Source organism: Halichondria panicea, chromosome 3 (assembly GCF_963675165.1).
Source record: "Halichondria panicea chromosome 3, odHalPani1.1, whole genome shotgun sequence".
In the NCBI taxonomy this organism is placed as follows: domain Eukaryota; kingdom Metazoa; phylum Porifera; class Demospongiae; order Suberitida; family Halichondriidae; genus Halichondria; species Halichondria panicea.
In genome coordinates, this window is record NC_087379.1 from 476,563 (window position 1) to 499,838 (window position 23,276).

The window sequence follows — 23,276 nt, forward strand, 5'->3', positions numbered from 1 at the left end:
CATCTTGCACCAGCTGCTTACAACGCCCCCACATTGCATTCATAAACAATTTGCATAAAAATCACAACTTGTACATGTACGTACATACATGTGAAATAAACAGTCAATATCAAACAGACAATGGTCTCTGTATAATATAATATAGTCAGGATAGTTTACGTCTTTTAGGGCTTGGGTCAATAACTGAACTCAAAACGTCCTCTACTAGTTCACCAGATTCTAATACTTCCTTCCAACCCTCGGTCTTCATAACTTCTCACACATTTCATTGCTTTGTGTGATAAACTTGATAGCTTCACATTTCAGCTTGGAGCAGGAAAGATTCTCAGCCACAGCAAGAATATGTGCTGCATTTGTTGTGCTTAGAAAAATATTTCAAGTGATCAAGGTTGTACTTGCCTGCAGTGATCATCATTGATAATGTATCCTCTAGGGGTAGAAGCTTGTTGACTTGCCCAGTGTAAATGTAGGACAGGACTGTCTTGAACCCTTTTGGACTGACGTCAGGGATTTCTACAGTGTTGGTACTTATTCAATCATATCGATCTGGTATACATATGTATTAAAGTTAAGCATGCATGAAAGTAGTCCCTACCTATATATGCATGCTAAAATTAATAGACACATAATTACACACGTACAGACTAAATGTCCTAAGGCTCAGAGTCCAATTGTTTGATGTGGTGTAGCACAGTGTCCATGGAGGGTCTGTCCTGAGGGGAGTGAGAGACACAGGAGGTGATGAGTGGGTGGAGCTCCCGCCACACACCTTCCATACTCGATAGCAGACGCAGAAACAGTTCAGATTTCGGAAATATTCGAGTTACCACTTCACAAGCAAGCACTCCAAAACTGTACACATCGATCTTTGTCGTCTGTTGTGGTGGTGGTTGAGATGACGTAGGTGGATGAGGATAGGCCTCAGGGGCAGTGTACAGGATAGCACCTTCTCCAGGAGTAGTGGCATCTCGAGCTAGGTTGGCTGATCCAAAGTCAGAGAGTTTGGCAAGCCATTTGTTGTTGGGTAGAGAGAGAAGGAGGACATTAGCAGAGCTCACATTTCTGTGGATGATGGGTTCCCTCTGTCGGTGGAGATAAACCAGAGCTGAGGAAATGTCTCCAAAGATTCTTCGCTTGTTGGGACCAACACGATTGTCTTGGTAGGCAGAACGTAGAGAGGTATCCAGGAGCTCTGTGACAATCATGGGACCTGTTTTCTCGTTGAGGACGGCAGCAACAAAGAGGACAAGGTTGGGGTGGCGGATCTGAGCCATGGTGCGAATCTCACGACGAATTCGATCCATCGTAGTCAATCGTAGGATTTCAGGATACACTCGTTTGACGGCCATCGTTGTTCCTCTAAAGGTTCTCTTGGCAACGTAGACCCAGGCCCCTCGGCCAAGAATCTCGTCCTCTCTAATAGACACCTCCTCTGGAGACACCTGCCAGAACTCCACCTCCTGAGGGTGGCTGCTACGATTGGTGACTGAGAGAGAGGCCACTCTTCGTTGGAGGACGTCCACTTGTTCTATGAGGGTCCCTATCAGCTGTTGGTTCTCTGTGTCAGATCGTTGTCGTTGGTTATTAGGATTTGTTAGTAGTTGCTGCCGTAGTTGAGTGATTTCTTGGCCTTTTTCTTCCACCAACAGTTGAAATTGTTGAATGCCTGAGCGTGATTGTGTGAGCTGATCGTTAGCTCTTGTTAGTTGTTGTTGAAGCTGACCATTTTCTGAACGTAGGGTTGAGACATTATCTTGTGAATTATTTGATCCAATCCTTTCTAGCATTTTTGCAAAGAATGACTGGGTTCCCGCAACTTGAGGTCTTGCATCCTGTACTAGTCCCATCTCTCTCAGCCTCCTCTCTGAGTCAGGGTTGTACCTGGACACTGTGGGGGGTGAACACATGTGACTACACATACACTGTACTAGTAATAGCTTACCAGTGTAAATCTCTGCCTTGACTTGATTACACCGTCCATACAAGTCCACGACCCCCCACATAGGTATGTCCAGGGGGTAGTCCTCCACACGTACAGACCCTCTCCACACATCATTCTTAAAAAAGTGTACCTCCTTTTCCAACGTCAATCATGATTCGTATAGAATCACCAACTTTAAAATCGTGAGTGCTGAAACCCATTGTACCGGACATCCTGCCATTGTACTTGATAGCAGCGCTGTGAGTGAAAAGTACGTGCTTGCCCACTCTTGTCCATGTTAACTGGTCATACTGTGTCATCTTCGAGTCCTCCGGGTTCTCTCCAGTAAAAGCAATATCCTGTCGGAGAGAGCAGTAGTGAGTGGGTCATATCTATACCGTTGCACGGAAAGAGGTCAGGCCTATCCACAGTTTTGTTCTGCTGATGAAATTCCACCAGCTGCAAGTGGATTGATCATACACACATATGTGCGCACACACTAGATTTACAATTAATGATATCGGTACTATATTGCGGAACAGCAGAACAAAACTGTGGATACAGGCTTGATTCCCGACCTCCTTCCGTAATAATGGTAGAGGGTGGCGACACCTGTCTAGGGGTTAATAGATCTATGATATGGACAGCAGGAGTGCATGAAACAGCTAGAGATAAATTCAGTTCTACTGTTAGGAACTTGATCTAGATCTAACAATATATCTACACACCAAATGAGCTCTCACCATTCCACCCCACCAATCTTCCTTTCTCCCTAGCCCTGTCATAGTGACCTTGAACATCTGTCCAACAAGCACTGGCTCACTGGTGAACACTACAGCAAAGTCTCTACCCCACATTCTAGTGGCTACTGTGTCGATCTCTGTTAGCCTAGCATGCTTCCCCGTGTTCCTATGGAAGGTAACGGGAGAGGTACTCCATTTCACTTCACCAATCAAGACACCATCACTCCTGGTAGGCCTAGGTACAGTCTAAGTCTCGGGTACAATACTAGCAGCCATAACCACAGAAAAGAGCCTTATATTGCAGTGGCGGCCCAGCCCCACCCCTACATTACGTCATAGATGATTGCTTACACACAACGCCCCCACATTGCATTCTTCATATATATAATTTATAACACAGTCTCAAGAAGACACTGAATACACACACGCACACACACACACAACACAGCTAATGGAGTTCTATCAGCTTTTATTTGCTGTCTTCTCCTTTCCTCCACAGCACAATCTCCTGCAGGGGAGGTGTGCAATATTAACGGCAAGCAAGTTTCTAGTTTAATGTATAATGCTCTTGTTATTACGTTCCCCTGAACTGACATGTGTATTATAGTTAAGCAAGCATGTACTATGCATGCTGTAATTATGTTATGTTAATTGACACATGAATGTCGAAAATCGCAACAATAAAATCATTTCACACAAATAAACTAAGCATAAATAGAAAAATAGACGCATGCACATGACACTAAATGTCCTCAAGGCTCAGAGTCCAATTGTTTGATGTGGTGTAGCACAGTGTCCATGGAGGGTCTGTCCTGAGGGGAGTGAGAGACACAGGAGGTGATGAGTGGGTGGAGCTCCCGCCATACACCTTCCATACTCGATAGCAGACGCAGAAACAGTTCAGATTTCGGAAATGTTCGAGTCACCACTTCACAAGCAAGTACTCCAAAACTGTACACATCGATCTTTGTCGTCTGTTGTGGTGGTGGTTGAGATGACGTAGGTGGTTGGGGATAGGCCTCAGGGGCAGTGTACAAGATAGCACCTTCTCCAGGAGTAGTGGCATCTCGAGCTAGGTTGGCTGATCCAAAGTCAGACAGTTTGGCAAGCCATTTGTTGTTAGGTAGAGAGAGAAGGAGGACATTAGCAGAGCTCACATATCTGTGGATGATGGGTTCCCTCTGTCGGTGGAGATAAACCAGAGCTGAGGAGATGTCTCCAAAGATCCTTCGCTTGTTGGGACCAACACGATTGTCCTGGTAGACAGAACGTAGAGAGGTATCCAGGAGCTCTGTGACAATCATGGGACCTGTTTGCTCGTTGAGAACGGCAGCAACAAAGAGGACAAGGTTGGGGTGGCGGATCTGAGCCTTGGTGCGAATCTCACGACGAATTCGATCCACCGTAGTCTGTCGTAGGATTTCAGGATACACTCGTTTGACGGCCACCGTTGTTCCTCTAAAGGTTCCCTTGGCAACGTAGCCCCAGGCCCCTCGGGCAAGAATCTCGTCCTCTGTAATAGACACCTCCTCTGGAGACACCTGCCAGAACTCCACCTCCTGAGGGTGGCTGCTACGATTGGTGGCTGAGAGAGAGGCCACTCTTCGTTGGAGGACGTCCACTTGTCCTCTGAGGGTCCCTACCAGCTGTTGGTTCTCTGTGTCAGATCTCTGTCGCAGATTGTTGGCATGTGCTAACTGTTGCTGTAGTCGAGCTGTCTGCTGTTGGTTCTCTGTGTCAGATATTTGTCGTTGTCTCAACATGTCATTGGCAAGTGTTAGTTGTTGCTGTAGTGGAGTGATTTCTTGGCCTTTTTCTGACACCTCTCGTTGAAGCTCTTGATTATGTGAGTGTGATTGTGTGAGCTGTTGCTGAAGTTGACCATTTTTTGCATGTGGGGTTGAGACTGTTTTAGTGACATCGTTTCGTGACTTAGTTGATCCAAACCCTAGCCTTGCAAACCATGACTGTGCTTCAGGTCTTGCATCCTGTGCCATTGCCACTCCCATCTCTCTCAGCCTCCTCTCTGAGTCAGGGTTGCACCTGGACACTGTGGGGGAGTTAACACATGTGACTACACATACACTGTACTAGTAATAGCTTACCAGTGCAAATCTCTGCCTTGACTTGTTTACATCGTTCATACACGTCCACGACCCCCCACATAGGTGTGTCCAGGGGGTAGTCCTCCACACGTACAGACCCTCTCCACACATCATTCACAAACCAGTGGACCTCCTTCTTCAGCGTCAGCAACATTCCTAGGGAATCACCCACTTCCAAATCACGAGTGTAGAAACCCAGTTTACAGAGTTTCTTGTCCTTGTAATGGAGAGAAGTGGTGCAAGTATACAGTAAATGCTTGTCCTTATTCTGCCATCTCAATTCATAACGCCATGTCGAGTTCTCCGGGTTCTCTCCAGTGAAACCTATATCCTGTCAGAGTTACCTTAAGGTGATATATATATTTTCACAGGTAGATTTGTTTGCGTTTTTACAGTTTTGTACATTTTGCGGTATAATATTTTGCGAAATGTCGATCTGGATACATTAAACAAGAGGGCGGCCAATTATTTGCGAGTATTAATTTTTGCGATTTTACTCTCATTCGCAAAAATAGCAGAAATTAATACACGTGAAAATATGTCACCTTAAGGTATACATGAATTAGTTTATAATTACCCCGTGTGTAGCAGCGTTGGTGTGTGTGTGTGTGTGTGGACACAAAAATGAGCTGTTTGAGCAAACTAGACATTTTCAGGCTCCTCCAGCCTGTGTGTACTATATAATAAGATCATATCTGAAGACTGATGGAAGGCCTCTATACGAGACAAGTTGGTAACTGCTAATGAGACAGTTACTTATACATGTACGTAGTTAAATTTGTAGGCGATCTTTGAAAACTAAAAAACGTTTTTCATGGCTAAAAGTTGAATTTATTAGATACTTCGTTGATAATGCTAAAATATTTTGTGCTCTGATCGATCTTACTATAAATTCACAATCATTCCCTATGACGTTAATTATAAATAAGGTCATTAACAACACACCTGTAGGTGAAAATTTTACTGTGATTAACAGCCAAGCAATTAATGCACACACCAAATGAGCTCTCACCATTCCACCACCCCAAAGTTCCTTCTCTTTCTCTGTCATAGTGACCTTGAGCATATGTCCAGCAACCATTGGCTTACTGGTGAACACTACACCATTGTTGTGGCTCTTAGTCCTAGTGGCTACTGTGTTGCTCTCTGTTAGCTCAACATTAAACCCCTTTTTCCAATGGAAGGTAACGGGAGAGCTGCTCCATTCCACTCCACCAAACAAGACACCATCATCTATGCCATTATCACTTGTAGCCATCTTGCAACCACTAGCCCCGCCCCCGCATTGCATGTTTACACATAACGCCCCCGCATTGCACAAGACACACACCACCATAATATAGATAATACTATAAATTACTCTATGCACACACACACCATCTATATCTCTATCCTCCAACATCGACCTCTGGCCGCCAGTCGCCCATCTTCTCCTCTTTTGACCTCCTACTGACCTCTCTAGCCAACAGTATCAGAAAAACTAGGAATCTTGGTGAATACATTGTACTGTGTGTGTAGTGATGTACATGTGTGGTGTATTCTATAGCCTGTTGGCTTTGCTTAATGTATAGCTAGCTATTAATTGCAATTGAGTGCTTGAATCAAATTTAAAGATGTACAGAACATCAGGTGAGTTGATGATAAAGGTTAGCTTGCGTGTAAATGCATGTACATGGTCTGTGCTATTGCTAATCAGTCACTATCTACTGTACACTATCTTGTACATGTGCTGTACATTGACACGCTTCAATGCTTCTTCTCCAGGACTAACACACACTCTCAGTGGACACAAACCTCCCAAAGCCACTCAGAAACTATCATCAACTAACAGCAATGTCGGAATACAAGAGCTCAAAAGTCGAGAGAGAACAACACATCAGGTGACTAGAATGCACTCTCACACAAAACGTATTTAAGCTAGGCCTGCTTATCACAACATCTACCTCTTCATTCTAGATACCATCTATCCCTCCACACACGCACAGAAACCAGTGGTGATTGTTCCCAAGATAGACCACACAGTCCACAAGCAGTTGAAGTCCTCCACAGGACCTGTGAGGACTCGTAGCAAGCGAACCAGACAGTCCCCCTACACAACCAGACACTCAGAGGTGAGGCCTTGCCCACACAAACCAAACCACCGCACACAAACCTTAGGCCATTGCATGGTTGCACCACAACCTTACAACGTAGGAGGCCTTGACTCATTGCATGGTTGTGATGTATACTGCCTGGTGCATCCCCCACCACACAAGCATGGCTGTGGTGTATACTGCCTGGTGCATCCCCCCCCCCCACACACACACAAGCATGGCTGTGGTATACTGTATAATTATATTCTCTTCATTGACCGGGTGTGGTTATCTGCAGAATGACATATTTTTTGCAGTTGGTAATATTAATTTGTTGTGTGTGCAGGTGACAATGATGCGGAAAGTGAGCAGCTGTTCTGAGGGAGAGGACCCTGTCATTATCGATTGATGATGTCATATGATGTCACAGAACTGAATAATAATTCACTCTAGGCAACTAGTAAATTGTCTGTATGTTTCATACAGTTGTTCAATTCTTTCTCATAAGATATTAAATTAAGGGGAGGGGATGAAGAAATGCAATAATAATGACTAGTAGAATGTACTGTATAAAGTCTCCAAGAGTATTGACTAGACATGCATGCTGTAATTATGTTGACACGTGAAAGTAATAGTAAATTAAATGCATGACTACAGGTATATACAAAAATTATTAAATCATGAAGTATAATTATAAATGCATCTTGCTATATATCGCTAGTCTTGGAGGTCCAGTACTTATCAGTGGAAAATAGACATCACACGTACAGAAATGACACTAAATGTCCTCAAGGCTCAGAGTCCAATTGTTTGATGTGGTGTGTTCCCACTGCTTGAGGTGTTGCATCCTGTACTAGTCCCATCTCTCTCAGCCTCCTCTCTGAGTCAGAATGTCCTCAAGGCTCAGAGTCCAATTGTTTGATGTGGTGTAGCACAGTGTCCATGGAGGGTCTGTCCTGAGGGGAGGGAGAGACACAGGAGGTAATGGGTGGGTGGAGCTCCCGCCATACACCTTCCATACTCGATAGCAGACGATAAAACAGTTCAGATTTCGGAAATGTTCGTGTCACCACTTCACAAGCAAGCACTCCAAAACTGTACACATCGATCTTTGTCGTCTGTTGTGGTGGTGGTTGATGTGATGAAGGTGGTTGGGGATAGGCCTCAGGGGCAGTGTACAGGATAGCACCTTCTCCAGGAGTAGTGGTATCTCGAGCTATAGGTTGGCTGATCCAAAGTCAGAGAGTTTGGCAAGCCATTTGTTGTTGGGTAGAGAGAGAAGGAGGACATTAGCAGAGCTCACATCTCTGTGGATGATGGGTTCCCTCTGTCGGTGGAGATAAACCAGAGCTGAGGAGATGTCTCCAAAGATCCTTCGCTTGTTGGGACCAACACGATTGTCCTGGTAGGCAGAACGTAGAGAGGTATCCAGGAGCTCTGTGACAATCATGGGACCTGTTTGCTCGTTGAGGATGGCAGCAACAAAGAGGACAAGGTTGGGGTGGCGGATCTGAGCCATGGTGCGAATCTCACGACGAATTCGATCCACCGTAGTCTGTCGTAGGATTTCAGGATACACTCGTTTGACGGCCACCGTTGTTCCTCTAAAGGTTCCCTTGGCAACGTAGCCCCAGGCCCCTCGGACAAGAATCTCGTCCTCTCTAATAGACACCTCCTCTGGAGACACCTCCCAGAACTCTCGTTGAAGTTGTTGAGCGTCTGAGCGAACTACTCCTATCTCTCTCAGCCTCCTCTCTGAGTCAGGGTTGTACTTGGACACTGTGGGGGAGTGAACACATGTGACTACACATACACTGTACTAGTAATAGCTTACCAGTGTAAATTTCTGCCTTGACTTGTTTACATCGTCCATAGCACGTCCACGACCCCCCACATAGGTGTGTCCAGGGGGTAGTCCTCCACACGTACAGACCCTCTCCACACATCATTCACAAACCAGTGGACCTCCTTCTCCAGCGTCAGCAACATTCCTAAGGAATCACCCACTCCAAAATCATGAATGTCGAAACCCAGTCTACAGAGTTTCTTGTCCTTGTAATGGAGAGAAGTGCCCCTAGTAGACAAATGCTTGTGCTCCTCTCGCCATGTCAAATCCTCCGGGTTCTCTCCAGTGAAACCAATATCCTGTCAGAGCTATACATAAATAAGGTTATATTTACCCCGTGTGTGCGCAGCAGGGGTAGAGTGATTGGTGTGTGTGTGTGTGTGTGTGTGTGTGTGTGTGTGTGTGTGATCTGCTGTTTGAGTGAACTTGAAATGGTCTCATTAGAAGTGGTTGAAAAAATAATAGGCTACTTAATAGTTGAAACGTACTTATAGGCGATCAGCTTCGAAGACAAAAAAAAATTTCATTTGGTTTCAAATGCATTATCTTTGATAGTACTAAAATATGTTGTGCTCTAATCAATCTCTTTTATAGATTCACGATTATTCCCCATAATGCTAGGGTCATAACGGTAAAAGCAATGCACGGGCCGGGGTGAGTGCTATCATCATAGAAGAGGAAGAGAGATTGAATGCTTTGAGAGTATCTTGTAATTAGTAGATGAGACATTTGTGAAAATGTTACTGTGATGAACAGCAAAGCAATGCACACACCAAATGAGCTCTCACCATTCCAAACAACGAACATTCCTCCCTCTCTGTCATAGTGACCTTGAGCATCTGTCCAGCAACCATTGGCTCACTGGTTGACACTATACCATAGTCTTTATCTCTCATTCTAGTGGCTGCTGTGTTGCTCTTTGTTAGCTTAACATTCCTCCCCTTGTTCCTATGGAAGGTAACGGGAGAGTTGCTCCATTCCACTCCACGAAAGACACAATCATCACTTGTAGCCATCTTGCAACTACGAGCCCCACCCATACATTTGTTTACACACAACGCCCCCTCATTGCATTCATACGCACACACACACACACACAATCATCCTCCAACGTCGACCCTCCGGCAGCCAGTCCCCTATCTTCTCCTCTTTTGACCTCTTACCGACCTCTCTAGCCAACAGTATCAGAAAAACTGGGAATCTTGGTGAATACATTGTACTGTGTGTGTAGTGATGTACATGTGTGGTGTATTCTATAGCCTGTTGGCTTTGCTTAATAAAGTTACTGTATAGCTATTAATTGAGAGTTTGAATCAAATTTAAAGATGTACAGAACATCAGGTGAGTTGATGATAAAGGTTAGCTTGCGTGTAAATGCATGTACACGGTCTGTGCTACTGCTAATCAGTCACTATCTACTGTACACTATCTTGTACATGTACTGTACATTGACACGCTTCATCTCCAGGACTAACACACACTCTCAGTGGACACAAACCTCCCAAAGCCACTCAGAAACTATCATCAACTATCAGCAATGTCGGAATACAAGAGCTCAAAAGTCGAGAGAGAACAACACATCAGGTGACTAGAATGCACACACACAAACGTATTTAAGCTAGGCCTGCTTATCACAGCATCTACCTCTTCATTCTAGATATCATCTATCCCCCTCCACACACACACAGAAACCAGTGGTGATTGTTCCCAAGATAGACCACACAGTCCACAAGCAGTTGAAGTCCTCCACAGGACCTGTGAGGACTCGTAGCAAGCGAACCAGACAGTCCCCCTACACAACCAGACACTCAGAGGTGAGGCCTTGCCCACACAAACCAAACCACCACACACAAACCTTAGGCCATTGCATGGTTGCACCACAACCTTACAAAGAAGGCCTTGACTCATTGCATGGTTGTGATGTATACTGCCTGGTGCATCCCCCACCACACAAGCATGGCTGTGGTGTACTCATAATATTATATTGACCTGGTGTGGTTATCTGCACAGAAAGCAGTCGGTAATTTTAATTTGTTGTGTGTGCAGGTGACGAGGATGCGGAAAGTGAGCAGCTGTTCTGAGGGGGAGGACCCTGTCGTTATCGATTAATGATGTCATCTGATGTCACAGAACTGAATAATAATTCACTCTAGGCAACTAATAAATTGTTTGTATGTTTCATACAGTTGTTCAATTCTAATTACTTAATTACTTAATTAATGTCTTTATTTGATTTGGAGACTCACGTCATTTCAGAAGAATATATTATTATCAATTTCCCACGAGATAATTATTGTGTATACTTAAATTAAGGGGAGGGGATGAAGAAATGACAATTAGACTACTTTATAAACTCTCCAAGAGTATTGACTAGACATGCATGCATGCTGTAATTATGTTGACATGAAAGAAAATAAATTCATGACTACAATTATTTCACATAAAAATAATTCACTATTAAACTCAAACATAATTATAGATGCATCTCGCTATATATCGCTAGTCTTGGAGGTCCAGCACAATGGAAAATATATAGACACATCACACGTACAGAAATGACACTAAATGTCTTAAGGCTCAGAGTCCAATTGTTTGATGTGGTGTAGCACAGTGTCCATGGAGGGTCTGTCCTGAGGGGAGTGAGAGACACAGGAGGTGATGAGTGGGTGGAGCTCCCGCCATACACCTTCCATACTCGATAGCAAACGCAGAAACAGTTCAGATGTCGGAAATGTTCGAGTCACCACTTCACAAGCAAGCACTCCAAAACTGTACACATCAATCTTTGTCGTCTGTTGTGGTGGTGGTTGAGATGACGTAGGTGGATAAGGATAGGCCTCAGGGGCAGTGTACAGGATAGCACCTTCTCCAGGAGTAGTGGCATCTCGGGCTGATACAAAGTCAGAGAGTTTGGCAAGCCATTTGTTGTTGGGTAGAGAGAGAAGGAGGACATTAGCAGAGCTCACATATCTGTGGATGATGGGTTCCCTCTGTCGGTGGAGATAAACCAGAGCTGAGGAGATGTCTCCAAAGATCCTTCGCTTGTTGGGACCAACACGATTGTCCTGGTAGGCAGAACATAGAGAGGTATCCAGGAGCTCTGTGACAATCATGGGACCTGTTTCCTCGTTGAGGACGGCAGCAACAAAGAGGACAAAATTGGGGTGGCGGATCTTAGCCATGGTGCGAATCTCACGACGAATTCGATCCACCGTAGTCTGTCGTAGGATTTCAGGATACACTTGTTTGACAGCCACCGTTGTTCCTCTAAAGGTTCCCTTGGCAACGTAGCCCCAGGCCCCTCGGACAAGAATCTCGTCCTCTCTAATAGACACCTCCTCTGGAGACACCTCCCAGAACTCTCGTTGAAGTTGTTGAGCGTCTGAGCGAACTACTCCTATCTCTCTCAGCCTCCTCTCTGAGTCAGGGTTGTACTTGGACACTGCGGGGGAGTGAACACATGTGACTACACATACACTGTACTAGTAATAGCTTACCAGTGCAAATTTCTGCCTTGACTTGTTTACATCGTCCATACACGTCCACGACTCCCCACATAGGTGTGTCCAGGGGGTAGTCCTCCACACGTACAGACCCTCTCCACACATCATTCACAAACCAGTGGACCTCCTTCTCCAGCGTCAGCAACATTCCTAAGGAATCACCCACTCCAAAATCATGAATGTCGAAACCCAGTCTACAGAGTTCCTTGTCCTTGCAATGGAGAGAAGTGCCCCTAGTAGACAAATGCTTGTGCTCCTTTCGCCATGTCAAATCCTCCGGGTTCTCTCCAGTGAAACCAATATCCTGTCAGAGTTATACATGAATAAGGTTATATTTACCCGTTGTGTGTGTGTGTGTGTGTGTGTGTGTGTGTGTGTGTGTGTGTGTGTGTGGACACACAAATGATCTGCTGTTTGAGTGAACTAGACTGCTAATGGTCTCATTAGAAGTGGTTGAAAAAATAATAGGTTACTTAATAGTTGAAACGTACTTATATATAGGCGATCAGCTTCGAAGACAACAAAAAATTTCATTTGGTTTCAAATGCATTATCTTTGATAGTACTAAAATATGTTGTGCTCTAATCAATCTTTTTTATAGATTCACGATCATTCCCCATAATGATCATAACGGTAAAAGTAATGCACGGGCCGGGGTGAGTGCTATCATCATAGAAGAGGAAGAGAGATTGAATGCTTTGAGAGTATCTTGTAATTAGTAGATGAGACATTTGTGAAAATGTTACTGTGATGAACAGCAAAGCAATGCACACACCAAATGAGCTCTCACCATTCCAAACAACGAACATTCCTCCCTCTCTGTCATAGTGACCTTGAGCATCTGTCCAGCAACCATTGGCTCACTGGTGAACACTATACCATAGTCTTTATCTCTCATTCTAGTGGCTGCTGTGTTGCTCTTTGTTAGCTTAACATTCCTCCCCTTGTTCCTATGGAAGGTAACGGGAGAGCTGCTCCATTCCACTCCACAAAAGACACAATCATCACTTGTAGCCATCTTGCAACTACGAGCCCCACCCATACATTGCATGTTTACACACAACGCCCCCTCATTGCATTCATACGCACACACACACACACACACACACACACAATCATCCTCCAACGTCGACCCTCCGGCAGCCAGTCGCCTATCTCTTCTCCTCTTTTGACCTCTTACCGACCTCTCTAGCCAACAGTATCAGAAAAACTGGGAATCTTGGTGAATACATTGTACTGTGTGTGTAGTGATGTACATGTGTGGTGTATTCTATAGCCTGTTGGCTTTGCTTAATAAAGTTACTGTATGGCTATTAATTGAGAGTTTGAATCAAATTTAAAGATGTACAGAACATCAGGTTGCTTGATGATAAAGGTTAGCTTGCGTGTAAATGCATGTACATGGCTGGAGGCCTGGGATCGAGGCTAGTACATGGCCTGTGCGCTAATCAGTCACTATCTACTGTACACTATCTTGTACATGTACTGTACATTGACACGCTTCAACGCTTCATCTCCAGGACTAACACACACTCTCAGTGGACACAAACCTCCCAAAGCCACTCAGAAACTATCATCAACTAACAGCAATGTCGGAATACAAGAGCTCAAAAGTCGAGAGAGAACAACACATCAGGTGACTAGAATGTACACACACATTAAGCTAGGCTTGCTTATCACAATATCTACCTCTTCAATCTAGATATCATCTATCCCCCTCCACACACGCACAGAAACCAGTGGTGATTGTTCCCAAGATAGACCACACAGTCCACAAGCAGTTGAAGTCCTCCACAGGACCTGTGAGGACTCGTAGCAAGCGAACCAGACAGTCCCCCTACACAACCAGACACTCAGAGGTGAGGCTTCGCCCACACAAACCAAACCACCACACACAAACCTTAGGCCATTGCATGGTTGCACCACAACCTTACAAAGAAGGCCTTGACTCATTGTATGACTGTGATGTATACTGCCTGGTGCATCCCACACACAAGCATGGCTGTGGTGTACTCATAATATTATATTGACCTGGTGTGGTTATCTGCACAGAAAGCAGTTGGTAATATTAATTTGTTGTGTGTGCAGGTGACGAGGATGCGGAAAGTGAGCAGCTGTTCTGAGGGGGAGGACCCTGTCGTTATCGATTGATGATGTCATCTGATGTCACAGAACTGAATAATAATTCACTCTAGGCAACTAATAAATTGTCTGTATGTTTCATACAGTTGTTCAATTCTAATTACTTAATTAATGTCTTTATTTGATTTTGAGACTCACTTTATTTCAGAAGAATATAATTATTATTATCAATTTCCCACGAGATATTGTGTATACTTAAATTAAGGGGAGGGGATGAAGAAATGACAATTAGACTACTTTGTAAACTCTCCAAGAGTATTGACTAGACATGCACGCATGCTGTAATTATGTTGACATGAAAGAAAATAAATTCATGACTACAATTATTTCACACAAAAATAATTCACTATTAAACTCAAACATAATTATAAATGCATCTCGCTATATATCGCTAGTCTTGGAGGTCCAGTACAATGGAAAATATATAGACACATCACACGTACAGAAATGACACTAAATGTCCTCAAGGCTCTGAGTCCAATTGTTTGATGTGGTGTAGCACAGTGTCCATGGAGGGTCTGTCTTGAGGGGAGTGAGAAACACAGGAGGTGATGAGTGGGTGGAGCTCCCGCCATACACCCTCCATACTCGATAGCAGACGATAAAACAGTTCAGATTTCGGAAATGTTCGTGTCACCACTTCACAAGCAAGCACTCCAAAACTGTACACATCGATCTTTGTCGTCTGTTGTGGTGGTGGTTGACGTGATGAAGGTGGTTGGGGATAGGCCTCAGGGGCAGTGTACAGGATAGCACCTTCTCCAGGAGTAGTGGCATCTCGAGCTAGGTTAGCTGATCCAAAGTCAGAGAGCTTGGCAAGCCATTCGTTGTTGGGTAGAGAGAGAAGGAGGACATTAGCAGAGCTCACATCTCTGTGGATGATGGGATCCCTCTGTCGGTGGAGATAAACCAGAGCTGAGGAGATGTCTCCAAAGATCCTTCGCTTGTTGGGACCAACACGATTGTCCTGGTAGGCAGAACGTAGAGAGGTATCCAGGAGCTCTGTGACAATCATGGGACCTGTTTGCTCGTTGAGGACGGCAGCAACAAAGAGGACAAGGTTGGGGTGGCGGATCTGAGCCATGGTGCGAATCTCACGACGAATTCGATCCACCGTAGTCTGTTGTAGGATTTCAGGATACACTCGTTTAACGGCCACCGTTGTTCCTCTAAAGGTTCCCTTGGCAACGTAACCCCAGGCCCCTCGGCCAAGAATCTCGTCCTCTCTAATAGACACCTCCTCTGGAGACACCTGCCAGAACTCCACCTCCTGAGGGTGGCTGCTACGATTAGTGGCTGAGAGAGAGGCCACTCTTCGTTGGAGGACGTCCACTTGTCCTCTGAGGGTCCCTATCAGCTGTTGGTTCTCTGTGTCAGATCTCTGTCGTTGTCTCAACATGTCATTGGCAAGTGTTAGTTGTTGCTGTAGTCGAGCTGTCTGCTGTTGGTTCTCTGCGTCAGATCTCTGTCGTTGGTCATTGGAATGTGTCAATTGTCCGTTGGCATGTGTTAGTTGTTGCTGTAGTCGAGTGTTTTCTCCGCCTTTTTCTGTCACCTCTCGTCGAAGCTCTTGATTGTTTGAGCGTGATTGTGTGAGCAGTTCATTAGCTCTTGTTAGTTGTTGTTGAAGTTGACTATCTTCCACAAGTGGGGTTGAGACTGTTTTAGTGACATCATTTCGTGACTTAGTTGATCCAAACCCTAGAATTCTTGCAAACAATGACTGTCTTCCTGCTGCTTGAGGTGTTGCCTGTTCTTTAGGCCTTGCATCCTGTGCCATTGCCACTCCCATCTCTCTCAGCCTCCTCTCTGAGTCAGGGTTGTACCTGGACACTGTGGGGGAGTGAACACATGTGACTACACATACACTGTACTAGTAATAGCTTACCAGTGCAAATCTCTGACTTGACTTGCTTACATTGTGCATACACGTCCACGGCCCCCCACATAGGTGTGTCCAGGGGGTAGTCCTCCACACGTACAGACCCTCTCCACACATCATTCACAAACCAGTGGACCTCCTTCTCCAGCGTCAGCAACATTCCTAAGGAATTACCCACTACAAAATATTTAGTGTTGAAACCCAGATTACAGAGTTCCTTCTCCTTGTAATGGAGAGAAGTGAAGAAAGTACGCAGTAAATGCTTGTGCTCTTCTCTCCATGTCAAATATTCTAACTGTGTCAGTGTTGAGTCCTCCGGATTCTCTCCAGTGAAACCAATCTCCTGTCAGAGTTATACATGAATAAGTTTATAATTACCCTGTGTGTGCGTAGCAGGGGTAGAGTGATTGGTGTGTGTGTGTGTGTGTGTGTGCGCAGCAGGGGTAGAGTGATTGGTGTGTGTGTGTGTGTGTGTGTGTGTGCGCAGCAGGGGTAGAGTGATTGGTGTGTGTGTGTGTGTGTGTGTGTGCGCAGCAGGGGTAGAGTGATTGGTGTGTGTGTGTGTGTGTGTGTGTGTGTGATTGGTGTGTGTGTGTGTGTGTGTGTGTGTGTGTGTGTGTGTGTGTGTGTGATTGGTGTGTGTGTGTGTGATTGGTGTGTGTGTGTGTGTGTGTGTGTGTGTGTGTGTGTGTGTGTGTGTGTGTGTGTGTGTGTGTGTGTGTTGGAGGGGTTGAAACAAAAAAAAATAAATTGTGAGGAACTGCCTTATCTGACCAGAGAAGAGGGTGCCACCTCTCCTATTTCCATAATGCACTTACATATTAAATTGCTTATGAGACATGAGTGGCTGCAGGAATAACTACATGTACTATAATTATTTGTGTTCATGCTTCTAATAATTATAATAATATGTAGTTTACCTTCAGTTCTTGTAATCTAGTCTTTTTACTTGAATTGTGTTTTTTTATTGGTTTTTAATACTCTCAGGGGAGGTCAGGGGGAGGGGGTTTGGGTAATTATGTAGATGTAGTAATTGATAAAGAATTTTACTTTCTCTTTAGAGGCTAAGAAAAATGCTGCCAACGCCTTCGTTCTTTAAATTATTAAACACACCAATGGTGGAAGTATAGTATAGATTATGGCTATCTACATGTATGTCCACATCCACATTATGTTACTGGGGGTGGCCATGCTGATCTGCTAAATTTGGAATCTGTGCTTAATTTAATTAAAGTATGCACAATTAAGGTAGGTTCTTCTATGTGGTTAAGCTGAAGCAAGCACAAAACAAACATTAACCTCAAATTTTGGTTCTTAGAATTAGCGATAGGCATTAGTCAAAATAAAGATAGTAGTGTGTGTGTGTGTGTGTGTGTGTGTGTGTGTGTGTATGTGTGTGTGTGGACACAAAAATGTGCTGTTTGAGCGAACTAGACACTTTCATGGATTCTTTTAACTGCTAATGAGACGTAAGAATAGTTAAAGGCGAAAAAAGTGTTTCAAGGCTAAAAGTTGCAAAATATTTTGTGCTTTAATTAATCGATCTTTTAAAAGTGTAACGCACAGGATGAATTAGCCTCGATTCCAGGCTGCTGCGATGAGTGGTACACATTGTATGCGCATGCGCATGTGCATACATTATCCCAAAAGGGGGTAATCCGTGTATTGTCAGTACAGTACTTGGTTAGTAAGCGCATGCGCCTATAGGGGGAAAAAACAGACCTCTATGCACCTATTATCCAGATGCGCTTATAGAGATTAACCACGCCCATTAAAATTAACCATGCTCATGACGTTTCAATGAAGCAAATCTCCATAGCTAGCTCGATCGTTTGTCTGCAAGAGGTCTATAGTCATATCTGACAGCAGTAGGTAGTGAAAGAGTTATATATAAGTGTGGAGACCAGTTGTTGGGCAGAGAACTGTGCAGAAAACCATGCGCCTTCTATCAAGGCTCTTGTCTGCTAACCAGTATGCGCCTATTAGTTGATGTGCGCTTATTAACCGGTATACTATTTTGTATTCTGAAGTTGTAGTCCGTTACATAGAAGTATTGCGCAAAGATAACTGAATTCTTACGCCCTTTATTGTATCAAGCCAAGCTCTACTTATATGGACCAGGCAAGTCTTCTGATACTAAATCTAGCTTGCCTTAATGTTCGACATTCACAAAAAGTCATTGCTGAAGATAAAGAAGTTAATGATCACTCTTGAAAGTGGACACTCAAGAAGTTATTCACTCAAGATCTACTGATGTATTAAAGAGTCCACCACTCTTCCTAGCTGGCAGCTCTAGCTGTCTGGGAGGCTTTCTTGAACTGTCTCTTTGAGCTAGAAGAAGCAACACTGCTGCAGCATAATTATTCTGCTTTAATTAGTGTCTCTGAAAGCTGCCATTGTGGTCATGAACATTTTACCACTAACCAAATTATCACACGTATTCTTCCTTTTTGTAACTTTGTTCGTTTTATGATGAAAAAGCTGGCAATTATATCGCGTATATATATATATAAGTTTACAAGGCCGCCTTTCTCTTCGCGGCATGGAATCGAGGGTAGGGGTGAATGCTCTATGGGCATATTGTATATCTAGTTTAATTATAGATGTGATAATTTTACTGTGATAAGCAGCCATGCACACACCAAACTAAATCATCTCTCACCATTCCACCCATCCATTGTTTACCCCTCTCTGTCACAGTGATAGTGACCTTGAGCATCTGTCCAGCAACCATTGGCTTACTGGTGAACACTATACCATAGTGGTAGCTCTCAGTCCTAGTGGCTACTGTGTTACTCTCTGTTAGCTCAACATTCTTCCCCTTGTTCCTATGGAAGGTAACGGGAGAGCTGCTCCATTCCACTCCACCAAACAAGACACCATCATCACTTGTAGCCATCTTGCAACCACTAGCCCCGCCCCCACATTGCATGTTTACACAACTCCCCCACATATTGCATTCATACACACAAGACACACACACAATGAATACAGCTACTAGCACTAGCTAGTGGAGTCCTATCAGCTACATGTAAGTCACTTTTCTTGCTGTCTTTGGGTCTCCCTTCCTCCACAGCACAATCTCCTGCAGGGGAGGGGGGCAATTAACAGCAAGCAAGGAACAGTTTAGTATTCTTGTGTACATTATTCTTGAATATAATTAATGCTCTTGTTATCATGTGTAGTAAAGCATGCATGAAAGTATGTACTATGCATGCTGTAATATGATAATTGACACATGAAAGTCGAAATCAATTCTTTACGACAATTAATGATTCCACACAAATAAACTAGAAATAGAGAAACATAACACACGTACAGAAATGACACTAAATGTCCTCAAGGCTCAGAGTCCAATTGTTTGATGTGGTGTAGCACAGTGTCCATGGAGGGTCTGTCCTGAGGGGAGTGAGAGACACAGGAGGTGATGAGTGGGTGGAGCTCCCGCCATACACCTTCCATACTCAATAGCAGACGCAGAAACACTTCAGATTTCGGAAATGTTCGAGTCACCACTTCACAAGCAAGCACTCCAAAACTGTACACATCGATCTTTGTCGTCTGTTGTGGTGGTGGTTGAGATGACGTAGGTGGATGAGGATAGGCCTCAGGGGCAGTGTACAAGATAGCACCTTCTGCAGGAGATGTGGCATCTTGAGCTACATTAGCTGATCCAAAGTCAGAGAGTTTGGCAAGCCATTTGTTGTTGGGTAGAGAGAGAAGGAGGACATTAGCAGAGCTCACATCTCTGTGGATGATGGGTTCCCTCTGTCGGTGGAGATAAACCAGAGCTGAGGAGATGTCTCCAAAGATCCTTCGCTTGTTGGGACCAACACGATTGTCTTGGTAGGCAGAACGTAGAGAGGTATCCAGGAGCTCTGTGACAATCATGGGACCTGTTTGCTCGTTGAGGACGGCAGCAACAAAGAGGACAAGGTTGGGGTGGCGGATCTGAGCCATGGTGCGAATCTCACGACGAATTCGATCCATCGTAGTCAATCGTAGGATTTCAGGATACACTCGTTTGACGGCCACCGTTGTTCCTCTAAAGTTTCCCTTGGCAACGTAGCCCCAGGCCCCTCGGCCAAGAATCTCGTCCTCTCTAATAGACACCTCCTCTGGAGACACCTGCCAGAACTCCACCTCCTGAGGGTGGCTGCTACGATTGGTGACTGAGAGAGAGGCCACTCTTCGTTGGAGGACGTCCACTTGTCCTATGAGGGTCCCTATCAGCTGTTGGTTCTCTATGTCAGATCGTTGTCGTTGGTTATTAGGATTTGTTAGTAGTTGCTGCCGTAGTTGAGTGATTTCTTGGCCTTTTTCTTCCACCAACAGTTGAAATTGTTGAATGTCTGAGCGTGATTGTGTGAGCTGTTCGTTAGCTCTTGTTAGTTGTTGTTGAAGCTGACCATTTTCTGAACGTAGGGTTGAGACATTATCTTGTGAATTATTTGATCCAATCCTTTCTAGCATTTTTGCAAAGAATGACTGGGTTCCCGCAACTTGAGGTCTTGCATCCTGTACTAGTCCCATCTCTCTCAGCCTCCTCTCTGAGTCAGGGTTGTACCTGGACACTGTGGGGGAGGAACACATGTGACTACACATACACTGTACTAGTACTGTGAATAGCTTACCAGTGTAAATCTCTGCCTTGACTTGATTACACCGTCCATACACGTCCACGACCCCCCACATAGGTATGTCCAGGGGGTAGTCCTCCACACGTACAGACCCTCTCCACACATCATTCTTAAAGAAGTGTACCTCCTTTTCCAGCGTCATCATGATTCGTATAGAATCACCAACTTTAAAATCGTGAGTGCTGAAACCCATTGTACCGAATATCCTGCCATTGCACTTGATATCAGCGCTGTGAGTGTAAAGTACGTGTTTGCCCAAGCGTGGGCATGTTAACTGGTCATACTGTGTCATCTTTGAGTCCTCCGGGTTCTCTCCAGTAAAAGCAATATCCTGTTGGAGAGAGCAGTAGTGAGTGGGTCATATCTATACCGTTGCTGCACGGAAAGAGGTAGGGCCTATCCACAGTTTTGTTCTGCTGGTGAAATTCCACCAGCTGCAAGTGGATTGATCATACACACATATGTGCGCACACACTAGATTTACTCATAATATTATAACGAGTGTTGCAAGCGTGCGCTTGCCAATGCCTCTCGCCATGTTTTTGTTTTCGCTCGAGTGTTTTAGATCATGTTTGCCATAAATACTGCAATTTGATTGGCTAAAGGAAGTGTTCTATCCAACTTAGAAAATCATGTACTTACTTAGAAAATCATGTATTTCACTTAGAAATCATGTAGCAAAGATTAGATAAGAACATTCAAATCTGATTGGCTAAAAACTCATGGTTGCTATGATCTAAAATGCTTAGACACTGTTTAGGAAGTTTCCACATGATTTAGAAGTCCTCAGGGCTAGTAGAACCCTCACTGCGTTCGGGATACTACAACCAGCCCTTTGGGCTTCTAAATCATGTAGTAAACAGTGTCTAACTATTATATAGAAGAGGTAAATAATTTGCAATGTGCTTTGATTGTTTCACAAGCAAGGGGTGTCCACAGTTAATAGTGTATAGTGATCGTCTTAAATGGCCTGTAGCCAAACAGTGGGAGCAAAACTTTGTCAAAGGCATATAGTCAGTAGTCTGTGAGATAAGTGCAATTCAATCACAGAATTAAATCAACGATAACGATACTGAAGCAACTGCATGTTATTTAAATGGCCTGTAGCCAAACAGTGGGAGCAAACCTTTGTCAAAGGCACAGAGAATTTAAGCATAGTATATACAAGCAAAAACTGTGTATCTATCTATGAGAAGAAGAGACTTGTGTACATGTAGACTATCTATTGTTACCAGACTTGTGTACCGTCATGAATCTATTGTTAATCTAGTCTATAAATTATGGTATCATTTGTTTTGTGGCTTACCTGTATACCAGAAAAAGAAGTACAGTAACTGCCACTGGATTCTCTAACATAGGGATGAGCGCGCATTGCGCATTGCATCCACAGGAATAATTAAAGGGTATGTCCAAAGAGATCACAATGGCTACTATAGCTAGCTAGCTGTTTTTAACAGATCTTTTCCGACTCTTGTAGCTAACAAAAAGCTAGCGCTTTAGTGCAAGGCTAACTCATGTGTTGAACAGAAAGTTTGTGTGAACAGATGATGCTATGAAAGATTCTAAAGAGACTGCAACAGCTAGCCTTCAATGTGAGTCAAACTAGCTATAACTCGAGAAAGAAGCTTTAGTTTGCTAATCCACGAATCAAAATCAAGAGAACGTGGCTAGAAGCCTATAGAAGCTGTTAGTTTTCGTCGCATTACAACCGTTGAGCAGTTATAGCTGGAATACACACACAGACAGACAGACAGACAGACACACACACAGTCAGCTTTACCGTATCCCTCGTGCGGCTACACCTTGAGGCATAATTAATGATATTGGTACTATATTTCGAAACAGCAGAACAAAACTGTGGATATAGATTGATTCCCGACCTCCGACCTCCTTCCGTACCAATGGTAGAGGGTGGCGACACCTGTCTAGGGGTTAATAGATATATAATATGGACAGCAGGAGTGCATGAAACAGCTAGAGATAAATTTCTACAGTTAGGAACTTGATCTAAGCAATAGTGATAATCTACACACCAACTGAGCTCTCACCATTCCACCCCACCAATCTTCTTTTTTCCCTAGCCCTGTCATAGTGACCTTGAACATCTGTCCAACAAGTACTGGCTCACTGGTGAACACCACAGCAAAGTTTCTACCCCACATTCTAGTGGCTACTGTGTCGATCTCTGTTAGCCTAGCATGCTTCCCCGTGTTCCTATGGAAGGTAACGGGAGAGGTACTCCATTTCACTTCACCAATCAAGACACCATCACTCCTGGTAGGCCTAGGTACAGTCGAAGTCTCGGGTACAATACTAGTAGCCATAACCACAGAAAATAACCAGTGATGCCCAGCCCGATACGTACCAGCCCCACCCCTACATTACGTCATAGATTATTGTTTACACAAAACGCCCCCACATT

The 23,276-nt window shown here is 44.2% G+C and overlaps 7 protein-coding genes and 1 pseudogene across 11 annotated transcripts; 3 read left to right on the forward strand and 5 right to left on the reverse strand.

Annotated features, from left to right (window-relative positions):
* Nucleotides 1-110: 110 nt before the first annotated feature.
* Nucleotides 111-6,039, reverse strand: LOC135333489 (probable serine/threonine-protein kinase DDB_G0271682). Of its 2 annotated transcripts, XM_064528464.1 has the most exons (4): nt 5,782-6,039; nt 4,770-5,100; nt 642-1,888; nt 111-513 (listed from the first exon to the last, which is right to left on the reverse strand). In XM_064528464.1, exons 1-3 carry the CDS (start codon nt 6,025-6,027, stop codon nt 654-656), a joined length of 1,812 nt encoding a protein of 603 aa, XP_064384534.1. In that variant the 5' UTR covers nt 6,028-6,039; the 3' UTR covers nt 111-513; nt 642-653. The 2 variants fall into 2 exon arrangements, with proteins under 2 accessions (XP_064384534.1, XP_064384533.1); XM_064528463.1 differs by lacking the exons at nt 111-513; nt 642-1,888 and adding an exon at nt 3,324-4,714.
* Nucleotides 6,040-6,148: 109 nt separating this feature from the next.
* Nucleotides 6,149-7,329, forward strand: LOC135333493 (uncharacterized). Of its 2 annotated transcripts, none has more exons than XR_010393938.1 (4): nt 6,149-6,261; nt 6,534-6,649; nt 6,755-6,880; nt 7,188-7,329. XR_010393938.1 is itself a non-coding variant. In XM_064528468.1 (4 exons), exons 1-4 carry the CDS (start codon nt 6,383-6,385, stop codon nt 7,248-7,250), a joined length of 321 nt encoding a protein of 106 aa, XP_064384538.1. In that variant the 5' UTR covers nt 6,258-6,382; the 3' UTR covers nt 7,251-7,329. The 2 variants fall into 2 exon arrangements, 1 of the variants encoding a protein (XP_064384538.1); XM_064528468.1 differs by having other exon boundaries at nt 6,258-6,398.
* Nucleotides 7,330-7,464: 135 nt separating this feature from the next.
* LOC135333492 (uncharacterized) lies at nt 7,465-9,715 on the reverse strand (annotated as a pseudogene).
* A 66-nt stretch (nt 9,716-9,781) lies between these two features.
* LOC135333496 (uncharacterized) lies at nt 9,782-10,977 on the forward strand. Of its 3 annotated transcripts, XM_064528471.1 has the most exons (5): nt 9,808-9,892; nt 9,981-10,028; nt 10,156-10,271; nt 10,376-10,501; nt 10,734-10,977. In XM_064528471.1, the coding sequence occupies exons 2-5, from the start codon at nt 10,013-10,015 to the stop codon at nt 10,794-10,796; spliced, it is 321 nt and encodes a 106-aa protein (XP_064384541.1). In that variant the 5' UTR covers nt 9,808-9,892; nt 9,981-10,012; the 3' UTR covers nt 10,797-10,977. The 3 variants fall into 3 exon arrangements, 2 of the variants coding, with proteins under 2 accessions (XP_064384541.1, XP_064384540.1); XR_010393939.1 differs by lacking the exon at nt 9,981-10,028 and having other exon boundaries at nt 9,782-9,892; XM_064528470.1 differs by lacking the exon at nt 9,808-9,892 and having other exon boundaries at nt 9,903-10,028.
* A 114-nt stretch (nt 10,978-11,091) lies between these two features.
* Nucleotides 11,092-13,224, reverse strand: LOC135333494 (probable serine/threonine-protein kinase DDB_G0271682). The gene is made up of 3 exons (XM_064528469.1): nt 12,981-13,224; nt 12,185-12,494; nt 11,092-12,129 (listed from the first exon to the last, which is right to left on the reverse strand). Exons 1-3 carry the CDS (start codon nt 13,206-13,208, stop codon nt 11,258-11,260), a joined length of 1,410 nt encoding a protein of 469 aa, XP_064384539.1. The 5' UTR covers nt 13,209-13,224; the 3' UTR covers nt 11,092-11,257.
* Nucleotides 13,225-13,517: 293 nt separating this feature from the next.
* Nucleotides 13,518-14,432, forward strand: LOC135333497 (uncharacterized). Its single transcript, XM_064528472.1, has 4 exons — nt 13,518-13,548; nt 13,711-13,826; nt 13,924-14,049; nt 14,279-14,432. Exons 1-4 carry the CDS (start codon nt 13,533-13,535, stop codon nt 14,339-14,341), a joined length of 321 nt encoding a protein of 106 aa, XP_064384542.1. The 5' UTR covers nt 13,518-13,532; the 3' UTR covers nt 14,342-14,432.
* A 196-nt stretch (nt 14,433-14,628) lies between these two features.
* On the reverse strand, nt 14,629-19,136 carry LOC135333498 (probable serine/threonine-protein kinase DDB_G0271682). The gene is made up of 3 exons (XM_064528473.1): nt 18,877-19,136; nt 16,221-16,557; nt 14,629-16,165 (listed from the first exon to the last, which is right to left on the reverse strand). The coding sequence occupies exons 1-3, from the start codon at nt 19,111-19,113 to the stop codon at nt 14,796-14,798; spliced, it is 1,944 nt and encodes a 647-aa protein (XP_064384543.1). The 5' UTR covers nt 19,114-19,136; the 3' UTR covers nt 14,629-14,795.
* An 11-nt stretch (nt 19,137-19,147) lies between these two features.
* Nucleotides 19,148-23,224, reverse strand: LOC135333500 (probable serine/threonine-protein kinase DDB_G0271682). Its single transcript, XM_064528475.1, has 4 exons — nt 22,903-23,224; nt 20,849-21,185; nt 19,534-20,788; nt 19,148-19,299 (listed from the first exon to the last, which is right to left on the reverse strand). Exons 1-3 carry the CDS (start codon nt 23,176-23,178, stop codon nt 19,554-19,556), a joined length of 1,848 nt encoding a protein of 615 aa, XP_064384545.1. The 5' UTR covers nt 23,179-23,224; the 3' UTR covers nt 19,148-19,299; nt 19,534-19,553.
* Between the last annotated feature and the right edge of the window lie 52 nt (nt 23,225-23,276).

Excerpts from the sequence above, each read along its gene's own strand:
- LOC135333489 (XM_064528463.1), bottom strand. The coding sequence starts at position 6,027 with ATGGCTACAAGTGATAATGGCATAGATGATGGTGTCTTGTTTGGTGGA. Across the intron at positions 5,101-5,781 it reads AACTTTGGGGTGGTGGAATG|GATATAGGTTTCACTGGAGA; the intron begins GTGAGAGCTCAT and ends TAACTCTGACAG. Across the intron at positions 4,715-4,769 it reads CAAGGCAGAGATTTGCACTG|TGTCCAGGTGCAACCCTGAC; the intron begins GTAAGCTATTAC and ends ACTCCCCCACAG.
- LOC135333493 (XM_064528468.1), top strand. Across the intron at positions 6,650-6,754 it reads GAGAGAGAACAACACATCAG|AAACCAGTGGTGATTGTTCC; the intron begins GTGACTAGAATG and ends ACACACGCACAG. Across the intron at positions 6,881-7,187 it reads ACACAACCAGACACTCAGAG|GTGACAATGATGCGGAAAGT; the intron begins GTGAGGCCTTGC and ends TTGTGTGTGCAG.
- LOC135333496 (XM_064528471.1), top strand. Across the intron at positions 10,272-10,375 it reads GAGAGAGAACAACACATCAG|AAACCAGTGGTGATTGTTCC; the intron begins GTGACTAGAATG and ends ACACACACACAG. Across the intron at positions 10,502-10,733 it reads ACACAACCAGACACTCAGAG|GTGACGAGGATGCGGAAAGT; the intron begins GTGAGGCCTTGC and ends TTGTGTGTGCAG.
- LOC135333500 (XM_064528475.1), bottom strand. The coding sequence starts at position 23,178 with ATGGCTACTAGTATTGTACCCGAGACTTCGACTGTACCTAGGCCTACC. Across the intron at positions 21,186-22,902 it reads AAGATTGGTGGGGTGGAATG|GATATTGCTTTTACTGGAGA; the intron begins GTGAGAGCTCAG and ends TCTCTCCAACAG. Across the intron at positions 20,789-20,848 it reads CAAGGCAGAGATTTACACTG|TGTCCAGGTACAACCCTGAC; the intron begins GTAAGCTATTCA and ends CCTCCCCCACAG.
- LOC135333498 (XM_064528473.1), bottom strand. The coding sequence starts at position 19,113 with ATGGCTACAAGTGATGATGGTGTCTTGTTTGGTGGAGTGGAATGGAGC. Across the intron at positions 16,558-18,876 it reads AACAATGGATGGGTGGAATG|GAGATTGGTTTCACTGGAGA; the intron begins GTGAGAGATGAT and ends TAACTCTGACAG. Across the intron at positions 16,166-16,220 it reads CAAGTCAGAGATTTGCACTG|TGTCCAGGTACAACCCTGAC; the intron begins GTAAGCTATTAC and ends ACTCCCCCACAG.
- LOC135333497 (XM_064528472.1), top strand. Across the intron at positions 13,827-13,923 it reads GAGAGAGAACAACACATCAG|AAACCAGTGGTGATTGTTCC; the intron begins GTGACTAGAATG and ends ACACACGCACAG. Across the intron at positions 14,050-14,278 it reads ACACAACCAGACACTCAGAG|GTGACGAGGATGCGGAAAGT; the intron begins GTGAGGCTTCGC and ends TTGTGTGTGCAG.
- LOC135333494 (XM_064528469.1), bottom strand. The coding sequence starts at position 13,208 with ATGGCTACAAGTGATGATTGTGTCTTTTGTGGAGTGGAATGGAGCAGC. Across the intron at positions 12,495-12,980 it reads AATGTTCGTTGTTTGGAATG|GATATTGGTTTCACTGGAGA; the intron begins GTGAGAGCTCAT and ends TAACTCTGACAG. Across the intron at positions 12,130-12,184 it reads CAAGGCAGAAATTTGCACTG|TGTCCAAGTACAACCCTGAC; the intron begins GTAAGCTATTAC and ends ACTCCCCCGCAG.